Raw genomic sequence first — 12,371 nt, forward strand, 5'->3', positions numbered from 1 at the left:
TACAAAAATGATTTATTAATGTTGGCACAAACAGTTTGTTTGGAACCCAAGGGACAACTGTATTGTATGTGGCCAGGTGCAGGAATGACCGTTCCCCAGACAGCAAGAAGAAATTTTGGGATGCCAACCGAGTTATTCCTTTTCTTGTCTGTGAATCACTTTCTAGTGTGCGTCCTGTACATAGGAACTGAAATAACAAACACTTTTATAAGAATGCAGTTGTTTCTAGCGGAATTCCATCCAGTGGGTTGCTCTGGCCAGTAAATGACACCTTCTTCCGGGATGCCCGCCGTCTTATGGGGCGGGGTCAAATGCTTTAACCGAGTGGCTACTCTGTGCTGTGGAGAAAGAAGCAGATAACAAGGTTTGCAGCAGAGCCCCCTCTCTCTCAGTGGGTTATTACTTCAGTTGAGCTTGTGAGGAGGTCCTCTGATGCACATGCCAGACATTAGAGAAATAAACAATTAACAGCAATTATGTCCCAAAATTGAATGAATGTTGAAAGCTTTAGTAGTTAGTGGGTTGAATGACATTGGTTCTTGGTAAGTTTGCAGAAGCAGTGCTTCTGGGAGGTCAGAGCAGGGTGCATGGACTGGTGGAGACGCTCATCTATGTGTGTATTTGTGAGAGTGTGTGTGTGTGGGTTTTTTTAAATTAAATGAATTAAGTCTTGAGTCCCATATCTAAGTAGATTCAAGTATGATTAAAACATAATTAGGAAATCCATTACAATTAATGTACACACTGCATCCATTAGACCTGTCTTTTCAGTTTTTCCTTTGTAACTCATCTCAAGCTAAAATAACACCTCATTGGTACTGAGCAGTCTTGGTTTTGAGGCATTTGCCAGTAAATTGAAATTTACCTAGAAAGAGTTTGTAACCCTTTTCTTAAAAAATAAGTGCAGATTTCGTAAGCCTTAATCTCACAGAATATTTCAATACGCTGGTTGACTTTTTCAGGTTTCCTATATATTTGTTTAGTGACATACAGTACTTTATATTTATATTTATGGTCTTTGTCTTGTCTTCAAGGTGAAAATCAGTTTCATAAATGGCTGGTACTAGCTGATGTCCTGGCGAGCTCCCAGAGTCTGATCTCTCTCACTAGCCGAGCTGGCTCAGCTTGTGAAGCAAAGGCCATGTGTTTGGAATCCTTGAAGCTCACCACTAAACTCCAGCTTGTGCGGCAGTGAGTGTTTTGTTTTATTCTTACCTTTCTAAGGAATGGCTTGATAGTGATAAGAGACAAAACATCAACTAAATGCAGATCATTGAAAAAGATTTTTATTTTTATGTTACAGTCCTAAGTGCTACCAAGAAATAGATGTAGTGAATATACTATTACTGTTGTCATCATTTTTGTATGATCTTCCTATACTGCCTAAATTTTTTAGAGCTGTTAGAGTTGAATAAATAATGAAGATCCATTTTGTGCAGCTCGCTTGTTTTTATCTGAACTAAATGATTTAGCAATGCATTAGAAAGAGTCTTGTGTGTAATACAATGGGTGCATTGTAAGTCCTTTTGCATGTTCATATTTCCAGATTTGCTATCTCTGATATTTGGCTTTTTATGGTCTTATTTTAGTTGCAATCTATACATATAAAAGGCAAAGCCCTCACTGACTCATCACTAATTCTCCCACCTCCCATATAGGTGGGAAGCTGAAATTTTGTGTGCCCATTCCTTGCAGTGTACTTTCAATAGGACATGAAACATACCTAACTTTTGTAACACCCAAGGGGCAGGGGGGGTGGGGTAAACGGGTGTACCCCCTAAACTATATATACAGAGAGAGAGATATAGATGGATAGGGATATAGATAGAGATATATAGGGGAAACCTCTCCTCACTATTTCTGTGACTTTCAATATACGTAAGAAGCCCACATTTCCCATTCTCATCCTTTACACTGTACTTAAAAAATGTTAAGTATATTTCATTTCTTTCGAAAATAATGCCGTCTTTCCGGTGGTTCTCACCATTATGCCGTAAGGAACTTTTGGAACTGACCTCTCCTTTTGGCGGTTTCATTCCTTATTTCTGTTAACAGAGGATTTATTTCACGGCTGAGATGCACAAGGGCTGCCCCTGGTCCCTCTTCCTTTTTCTGCACGGCTGCTGTCTACACACCTACCACGTGGTTGGCACTCTGCCTGTATACATTAACAAAATCCTGTGCTCATGTGCCTCCTCACTCGCTTCCTTACTTTACTCAGCTGTTCGTCGTGCTCACTGCTCCCATCTTCTTTAGTCCACCGCTTCAAGCCTGTTGTTAGCCTTGCTTCACGTCTTCCTGCTGGTGACTCCTGCCTTTTCGTTTACTCCACCGCTTTACCACGAAACTTACAACCACCAGAACTGTAACGGCACCAGGCCTCAGATCAGATCTCTGCACAAGAACCTCATTGAGGCAACTGTCTTCAATAGAACTGGCTCAGGGGAGACTGGATTTATTCCTTGCATCCCTCTCATACCCTCAGACCTCCCATTCCAATTTAAACACCTCCAACTTCCAGCAAGGGTCTGCTTCACTATGACAATAAATAAGTCACAGGGCCAGACTCTAAAAAAAAAAGGCTGGCATTGACTTGACAAGATTGCTTCTCACATGGCTGACTGAACGTTACATGCTCAAGAGTAAGCTCAGCAGACAACTTGGTCATTTTACAGCAAACGTCATTTACAAAGAGATCCTTACATCCTTAAAATGTGAATTTCTCATACACAACATTAACAATCAGAAATTAAACTCTTTACAATCATCAAATTCACTCTCAATACTAAAATAAGTCTACAACAATTACATTGACAATCATGTTGCTTTATTTTTAAAATGTTTCCTTTTCTTTTACATAACTTCTTTAATGAACTACTTTCTCCGCTGCGAAGCGCGGATATTTTGCTAGTAAAGAATAAAATGAACAGCCATTCTAAACAGACATAAATGGTATAATGTTAAGCTGTCTGAATAAAGAAGAGAAATCCTTAACCCTCTAATTTGTTAGCCTGTTATAGGTGAATAAATGACAGCAAAGTACATTTTCTGGGTTGTTGTGTTTCACACATGAATCTGCCAGGGGCAGCGGAAACACACAAGCTGCTGAAGTGGTCCACAACTGTACTGTGCAGTTTTTCGTCCAAAAGAAAATACCATGATATGAGAGAGTAGGCAAATACAGGATCTGATTATTTTGTATGATATACTTGAATCACAAAAATATATTCAAATGATACTGATTAACTGGAAAAAAAAATGTTTACAGTTGAGGCCACTGTGCTCATTGGGACCTTCAAAGCAGCAGAAATTTTTCTGTAACCTTCACCAGATTTGTGCCTCGAGACAATCCTGTCTCGCAGGTCTACAGACAGTTCCTTTGACTTCATGCTTGGTTTGTGCTCTGACATGAACTGTCAACTGTGGGACCTTCTATAGACAGGTGTGTGCCTTTCCAAATCATGTCACATCAACTGAATTTACCGCAGGTGGTCTTCAATGAAGCTGCAGAAACATCTCAAGGATGATCAGGGGAAACAGGATGAACCTGAGCTCAATTTGGAGCTTCATGGCAAAGGCTGTGAATACTTATGTACATGTGCTTTCTCAATTTTTTTTATTTTTAATAAATTTGCAAAAACCTCAAGTAAACTTTTTTCATGTTGTCATTATGGGGTGTTGTGTGTAGAATTCTGAGGAAAAAAATGAATTTAATCAATTTTGGAATAAGGCTGTAACATAACAAAATGTGGAAAAAGTGATGCACTGTGAATACTTTCTGGATGCACTGTATGCTCACATTTAAAGGTTTTTAATCCCACTGAAATTTTCCTAGTTTTAATAAACAATGGATATATATTTTTTTTAATAAATAAAGGTCCACTGTATAGTGTGTGGTGGGTGCGACAGTGAGCTGTAATCAGCGCATGCTCCCAACCCCCGATTCCCCGATATAACCAAAAATAGGTGGTCACTGTTCCCAATTGAGTTCAGGTGTTTCAGTAGCACATGATGTTAACAAGTGCTTAAAGTCAAGCACAAAAACTATGCAATCTCCATTGATAAATATTGTCAGTTGAATGGATTATACTGAAGAACTAAGTAATTAATTGAAAAGTGGCACTGTCACAGGATGTCACCTTTGACACAAGTCAATACATGAAATTTCAGGCTCTGTTAGATCAGCCCCAGTCAACTCTAATTGCTATTATTGTGAAATGGACGTGTAACCAGGAGGTGGTACACCACTCAAACTTGCAAAGAGAGGCCGCCAAGCGCTAAAGCACATAACTTGTAAAAATTGTGCGTCTTTTGTGATATTACTCGAAATGTAGGTCCAAACTCCTCCTTGGAGCAACATCAGCACAAGGATCTGTGTGTCAGGTGCTTTGTGATATGGGTTTCCATTGCCAAGCAGCTGCATTCACGCCAAAGATTATTATATGCAAAGCCAGGTGTGCACTTCAGTGGTGTAAAGTATGCCACTATTGGACACTGGAGCAGTTGAAATGTGTTCTACGGAGTGATGACTCATGCTTCACTATCTGGCAGTCTGATGGATAAATCTGTGTTTGGCCGATGCCAGGCGAACATTACCTTTCGGACTACATAGTGCCTGCTGTAAAGGTTGTTGGAGAAGTGCTATTGGTTTGCAGCAGTTTTCAGTATTTGGGCCACCCCCTTGTAAGGGTACTGTTGGTGCTACAGAATGCCAAGACTTTTTGAACAGCTCCAGTTTTGTGGCAACATTTTGGGGAAAGTCCAAAGCTCAAATAAGCTTTTGGCTGATTGGGTCCAAATTCTTTCAGGAAAACCTCCCAAATCTTGTGGAGTCTGATACAGCCACAATCTTGGGGGGCAGTGGTCAACTCCATATTGATGCTCATGTTTTAGGAATGGCTTGTCCAGCAAGCGTATAGTTTGATAATAAAGTGTCCACAAATGTTTGGCCTTATAGTGTACCATTAAATTGAAAAATATATTCAAGACATTAAAAATGTTTTAAAATGTTACTGTTTGAAACTCCGTTGTCCAATATATCCAAGTGGTCTTCCATTGAGAACCGTAAATGCGTGGGGTAAATTTAAAAAGTAATGTGGTAGAGAGTGTTGAATCAGGTTTTGAAAGTACCTAAAATAATGTTATATTTTGTAAAAATGTAGGTGAGTAGCATTGGAAACCTTTGGGTTGAATTATCTGTTCTGTCACAATTCCTTTATAGAGATCAATTAGACATTGCTGTAGGTTTTTTTTAATGTGGATACCATGATACATTTCTGTGCTGAATTTTTCTGATTTTGTTCACACATGTGTCAAGCCTGGAATTTGCAGGGAAATAATAAGCATAGGATATTGCTGGGCCAGGTTTTTTGATAGTCTCGTGTCTTGGCAATGTTCACATATATAGTTGACTGGGAATTTTACTTGTAAATTTCTGATATTGCTGCATGTGTAAAAGTATCTCCAAGTAATACTGCACCCAAGTGCTTGGTCATGCTGCATTGTGTTTTATTTTCATTTCCAAGAATATTTTCTAGAAGTTGTTTGTTTAGCAATGTTTTAGTAAAAGTACCTTTTTTTGCCTGAAGGATGTTTTTGTTACTTTTTGCTGTTGTCCAGCATTGGTCACCATAAACACTGGTTCTGTTTAACTTTATCTTCATTCTGCATATAAACTTGAAGTTAAGATTTTTTTCCAGGACTATATGGGATAAGTAATATATTGAAGAATATTATATTTTGGGTAGAGTATTTTTTCAAGTACCAGCTTATAGACAATCCAGCATATAATGCTTTAGATCATTCCAGAGGTTGAAACAATCTGCTGTCTTTTCTGAATAGTAAGCTTCTTGATCCAAATTCCATACATGACAATCTCCTTCCTATTGTACAGGTGCTCAGAGTTCATCATCTCTAAGGCAGAGTTAGAGCTTCAGAAAGGTGAGACTGAACTGTGTCTTTTGGATCTGAACAGAGTCCGTGACCTCCTGGAGTTGTGCACAGGTCAGTATGAACATGGCAATCCTCTTCTTTGTGCCTTGCCTGAACCTCCCTATAGACTGGCCTTTCTATGCTTACCTGTCTGGAATTTTGTAGATCTGGTGTTAACATAATTTCTCCAAACCACTGGCATATTTTAAGTTCTATATGTTATATGCATTTACACTGCCCACTCTGTTGCTTGAAATTTTACGAGCTGCTTATTTTATTTGTGCATTTAAATAACTTCATTTTTTTCTGTTTTTGGCTTAAAAGGCCATTTTTTTGCCTAGGTAACTTGCAGTTATGACTAAATATACCTACACATTTGTTTTTAAAATGTGCTGTCTGTATTAAAATATTGGTGGTGGTTCTGGCACCTTTTATAATTTTGTGATTTTCAAGTCTTTTTGGATACAAGTTTCTCATGCGTACACAGGAAATCATGAAATTTGCCTTCTGACTTGCATCCAATAACAGACAAATAAAATATAAAAGAGACATATTAAAACTTAAACAGAAATTCTAAAATATATATACCATTTGGAAACAAATTCTTTACTACTGACTTCTAGCAGTTTAATACGTTTTTCCAAAAAATGGTTATACGATACATATAAAAACCTCTGCACCTCTGAAAATTTTATTATCTCTGATGTTCCTTAATAAAAAGACAGTGGGAAGTGGGAAGAAAAGAATTTTTGGAGTGATTTGTGTGGTTCTATATTTTGTGGAGTTAATTACACTCTTAAGATAAAGAGTAAACCAATAGGTGCCTTCAACAAAAATCATCACAAGAACTTCAAGTTCTTCATTACCATCATCAACTGACCCCAGAATTTCACCTCCAATGGGGTGCATGAGGTCGCAGTTGCTCCTTTTCACAAAACTTAAAAAAAAAAAAAAAAATGGGGAGTGTTTTATGCATTTCAAGGTTGCCGATTATGAATATGCTTGTGCTTGATATTTGATTCTTTACTGATGGTTGTAGTCCTCAAAGAGCCACTCCCAGAAGGTTCAAAATGTCAAATTCAGACAGAAGCATGTGGGGTATCATTTTAGGCTATTTCAAAGTCAGTGATTACAAATATGACATTATTTTTGTTTGTTTTCCCCTATTGCAAACTGTTTAAATTGAAACACTAATTTTGTATATTTAAACATTTTGACACAACTTTTCTTAACTGGTTTTGTAGTTGTGCTTCATTGTACAAATTCAATTTCTTATTTACACTACAAATTAGGGACAGTTTATTTTAATTGAAACTTTTTTCTTTATAAAATTGTTAAGAAATAATATTGTGTAATTTGTATTTATATTATAACAAACATATTTTTTTAGATTCAAAACCAAAAGAAAGCAAAACCTTTTTCTGTTTTAAGCTTTTCCAAGAATTAGTTTTTGATTTTTTTGAGATTATACAGTATTTGTGCATTTACTCTCCTGTTTAAGCAAGCCACTTAGAACTTAGGTGTGAATGACAGGTTCTAAATGAATGCTTTATTGTTAGCATTGATTTGTCCTCTTGTAAATCCTGTCCCTTTACATTGTGTAAAGTATAAGGCAACATATGAGCCATTGAACCAAGGTGGATGCTAACCAACTACATCCTTGGGTTAAAGTCAAAAATCTTAAATTCATGCAATCTTTTTGACCATGGAAACGTGGTAGTGTGTACACATACAAGGTACTGTGCCAACAAAATGATCAATTTACACTACACCTCCAAAATTCATGGGGGTTATGTTCCTAGAGCACCCACGAATTGTGAAAAAACGTGAATTTTGGATGTGGTTAAAAAAGTGCCTATTTTTATAGTTTAAACCCTAAATATGCCCCCAAAACACTTTCAAATTACAATTTCAAACTTGGCTTAATACATTACCTTTAAAAAAAGGATGTAAAGGTAAACCCATATATTTTATAGTACTGTACTGCCATGTCTCCCGCAGTGCTAGAATGTAAAATACCGATGTTACCGCTATTCATGCAAGCGCGTTTTCATTGCCAGAAGCCTTAGAAGGTGCAGGGCGTTTCGGTGGCATCTTGGGTCTTTAATCCTTAAACTGCCACACACTTGGGGGTTAATGCATCCCTGGATGCCAAATACTTTTTTGTTGCACTTTTTAAGTAAACGTCACAATTCACAAAGAAAAAGTGAAATTTTAATGGGACATTTTTTTCATGAAAAGAGCATTGCAATTACTGCAAAACTGATCATTTTACACACTGCTAATGAACTGTAAAAACTGTTTAAAAAAAAACTACTGGAACAATATGTACAAGGTGCAACTGATGCCATGGATAAAATTCAGTAAATCACCTGAGACAATTGCGCTTGAATTGGCTGCTTGCAAGCTCACAGAGGTAAATGCTGATGCTGGCAGGCTATAGTGCAGCGGCTCAATCCCAGGGACATTAAGGCTGCAGGGGCTGGCCGTGGTCATGAGCGGGCTGCTCAACGAATGTATGGCACTGACTGATCAGCTCCTGCATGCTCGCAAATGGCACTGGGAAACGACCATAGCCGGTTGTGGCGGTTTAAGGGTTAAGAGGAGCAAAACGGAAAACACAAGAACACTCAGCTGGAGATGCATTACAGTCAGTCAGCAGCAAGGAGAAATGAATAACGCTGTAGTGGTCCGGTACAGCTAATGATTTATTTAATTTTATGGCGGAGATTCCAGTGACGCACCCAGACTTGGCCCGACCCACACACACTCACAAACAGAGACAAAAACAAAGCAAACCGGTAATCAAACAGCAAATAAAGAATGTAATGAAAACAAATGAAATAAATGAAAACAACGATACCACCCCTGTTCCCCTTACGATGATTACACATGAAATACAACAAAGCACAAACAAAATACACACAGTAAATCATACTGTAAAAATGAATGAAATGATGAAAACATGTAGTCCAGAGATCTGCACGTTGAATGGGAATGTAAAGATAGTCCTGCCGCTAGTTCCTGAAATGGTGAAGACGAGTGGACAGGTTCAGGAGCGCTCCTTTCTTTTGCAGGATTGCCATCCATCCATTTACAGTCCTCATGTACACAGGCAAACGGCAGACAATCCAGACACCAACCACGAAATGATCCAGGACAAAGCGAATAAGTACAAGTAACCCAACAGAAGGCAGACAGACAGGAACTTGAAACACAAATCGCAAAAACTTTTTTTTTGGTTTTGGTCATCGGACCCCCCTTTTTAAAGGCATGCTAACATCCTTTGACCTCAACAGCCCCTGCACCCTCAGCAGAAGACCAATCAGAGCCAGTGCAGGGACTGCTGGGAGTTTGAGTTTCAAATTCTGTTGGCTACTTTCACCATCCCAAGCTACGTTTTCCTCTACAGTTGCTTCCTGCTCTCTCTGCAGTACAGTATTGCCACGAAAAAAGGCATAAAAATTGCAGAGGATATTTGTGGTTTCTGCTAACAATTATTAGATAGGTTCTAAGGAAAAATCCGCAAATGACTGAGGCCGCGAACTCTGAACCGTGACTTCACGAGGGTCTACTGTACAATATTTCTATTATATGCGGAAATGCTACCATAGTAGATAACTTTGAAATTTATCACTTCATTTCTTCAAGTTAAAAGCAGGGCTTAAAGTTTACAAATTCTTGTTAAAAACCCATTATGTAATTTTATTAAAGCAGCAATAATGAGAGTTTGTGTTTTGGCTTCATTTGAGCCAATTGTGTAGCAGCATCCTCATCAACATCTCAAAAAAGAGACCCTTCTTAAAGAATGGCTTTGATCAGCTTCAGGATTTTGTTTAGAATCTTAAGGGCTTGTGGGCATAACAGACTCGCTGTACATAGTTTTGCAATTATTTGCGTTACTTTAGTCATTTACAGTCTGTCAGTATTCTGCATTACAGTTCTTTTCTATATGTTTATTTTCTTAGTGAAGAAAAGGAAGCACTTTGAACTTGTTCATTGTTTATAGATTTAACGTGTATAGGAACATTTAAAAAATGTATTTCAGTTCACCAATTATGTTTTTTTATTTGTCAAATCAAGAGGGCTTTGCCCCCTGCTTGCTTTGCTCGCCAACCCCCATACCTGCAGTACACTCTAGCCTCTTTGCGGTTCTGTCACTCGTGTATGGGGATGCGGATGTACAATTTAAACCGATTATTTTCATGGGAATATTTACATATGCATAATAGAACTAACTATTTTACATCACAACAAGTAATTAACCATATTTAAAAAAGAGTAAGACGTAATAATTTGAAAGTAAATTATGTTTCATGTTGCGTTAGTGTTATTCGTTGCATAATACGATTTTGTTCTGTTTGGCTTTGAAATTAATACGCAACTACTTTTTAAACTTACACTTTTACTGTAAATCTTCAGTTAAAAACAATTTTTTGAATTAAATTTTCATCAGTATTGCATTGAATTTTGATTCTATGTTTGGACTTTCATCATGACAATGCAACGTATAACTGCCTGTGACTGAATTTTGTTTCTTTCTCTCTATTAAATAAAATGACTTTTTTGAATTTTAATGTTATCTGAGCAAGATGTATTACATTATCTTTCTTGGATACATTCTTCTTTCTACAGTACTTCGTGTGGTGGAGGACCGGACGGTGTTAACGGTTGTAGATATTTTTTGGGATATTGTAAGTTGGTGTTTTCATCTTCTGCACTTTCACCACCAACTTTTTCAGACTAGTCTATTGATACGCATTTAACCAATTTGCTGTCTAACCGATCGACAATTTTCGTGTTAATTCGTTTGACTTGATCGTTTCTCGATGCTAGGATTGCCAGTTTTCTGTTGATAACCCTATGTGATGAAATTCTTCAATAGGATTTGGACATATGTCTTCTTTAATTGGGAACTTAAAGTGAGGAAAACATAAATATTTATAAGAGCTGAGAGAGCAGTAACTGTGAATGTCAAAAGCATTCACATGAATGAGAGGTGAGATTGCTTTGTGCAAGGTTGAATATGGTTGAGAGGACTTGAAAAATTCCAAAAAGTCTTATCTTGCTACAGAATTTTTTTATATAATAGAGAGACAAAAAACAACGTGTTCACCAGATATGTTCATTCAAAAAGTGTCACAAAAGAAATCTGTGAAAAGAGAGAATTGTTTAGCGTAATCTTTGTTATGCCTTTGTAATAACCCCGGTGCAAAGTTAATAAACCCTCATCCAACTTTACCCCTATAATAGTGATTTCATTGTTTTTTATTTATCTTTTGACACTTTTAGATCATGAGCCCAGAACTCGGAAGAAGGGTGAAATGAAGATCAAGCCTAAGAAAACGGGCACATTAAAGAAACAAGCTGGCACTCCCACCTCCTCAGTTGTCCCAGGACGACAGATAGATGATGAATTCCTCCACAAGCGTCCACTTTGTTGGGTAGAAACGATTGATGTGGAGCCTCAGGGGCCTTCCAGTCCAGCTTTTAAACCCAAACCACATAAATGGCTGTCCTTCCTTAGTCATCCATCACAGTGTGACTGTCCAAGCTGCTCTGATCCTACACTGGTGCGCATCTCTGCTCGCTGGGCAACGGCATATGCTGAAATGGAAGCCAAAGCTGGAAACACAAGGGAGAGCCGTAAGCTTTTCCTGGCAGGCTTGTCACGCTGCCGAAGTCTTGGGCAGAAAGTCAGTGTTGCAATATCTGCCATTTTTGGTAAGAATCAAAAGTGTGCTGAAGTATTGGGCTTTTTAAGTGATATTGCTGCAAGGATTTACTTGGGCCTTGCTTTGTCTACTCTTGGTGGTCCACCAGAGAAAAAGACCTGGGATTTGTTGGAGGCAGGTCTGTCATTTCTTTCCTCAAAGACCTCCCATTTACGTGATCTGGAGCACATCAGAGCAGGTCTTCTTGTCACTAAAGCGGTGTCTGCCATTTCTGCTTTGGCTGCCAAACAGAATTGTAGCTTTGAGGATGTCTTCATCAAAGTGTGGGCATGGAAGCCCTACAGCAAGCCCTTTCCCACACAGTTGCCAAGTAAAACTGTGAAAGCACAGAAGACTGATCCGTCAAAGAACAAAAAGGTGGTTGCTCCATCTACTGCTAAAAAACAGACTTGTGCAACAGATGATGTGTGTTCCTTTGATGCCACTAAGCCGCAAACATCTACTTCCCCTCAGCCTAGCACCCCTAGCCGGGGGTCTAAGCAAGCTACAGCTAGCACTGCAAAGTCCAACCAGAAGACAAAGATGCAGTTCCAGGTTTTTGATGAGTCCTCCCCAGTCCGGACAGCACCAGCCGCTCCCAAGCAGTCTACCAAAACCAAGTCTCGCTTTAAGGTGTGTGTGTCTTGTGGTTAAGTCTTTGAGAATTCACTGTTTTATGTTCTTGCTTGAACTGCTGCCTTATTTATTGGAAATTGTTGGGGTTTT

General features: G+C 38.4%; 1 protein-coding gene across 3 annotated transcripts in view; it reads left to right on the forward strand.

Annotated features, from left to right (window-relative positions):
• Window positions 1-12,371, forward strand: part of espl1 (extra spindle pole bodies like 1, separase) — a 95,680-nt gene that overhangs the window by 47,246 nt on the left and 36,063 nt on the right. For all 3 annotated transcript variants that reach the window (XM_039746739.1, XM_039746738.1, XM_039746740.1), the window contains exons 16-18: window positions 1,035-1,191; window positions 5,894-6,003; window positions 11,224-12,278. In XM_039746739.1, coding sequence (XP_039602673.1) covers window positions 1,035-1,191; window positions 5,894-6,003; window positions 11,224-12,278 — 1,322 coding nt within the window. The remainder of the gene's footprint in view (window positions 1-1,034; window positions 1,192-5,893; window positions 6,004-11,223; window positions 12,279-12,371) is intronic.

This window comes from Polypterus senegalus, chromosome 3, assembly GCF_016835505.1.
Source record: "Polypterus senegalus isolate Bchr_013 chromosome 3, ASM1683550v1, whole genome shotgun sequence".
Taxonomy (NCBI): domain Eukaryota; kingdom Metazoa; phylum Chordata; class Cladistia; order Polypteriformes; family Polypteridae; genus Polypterus; species Polypterus senegalus.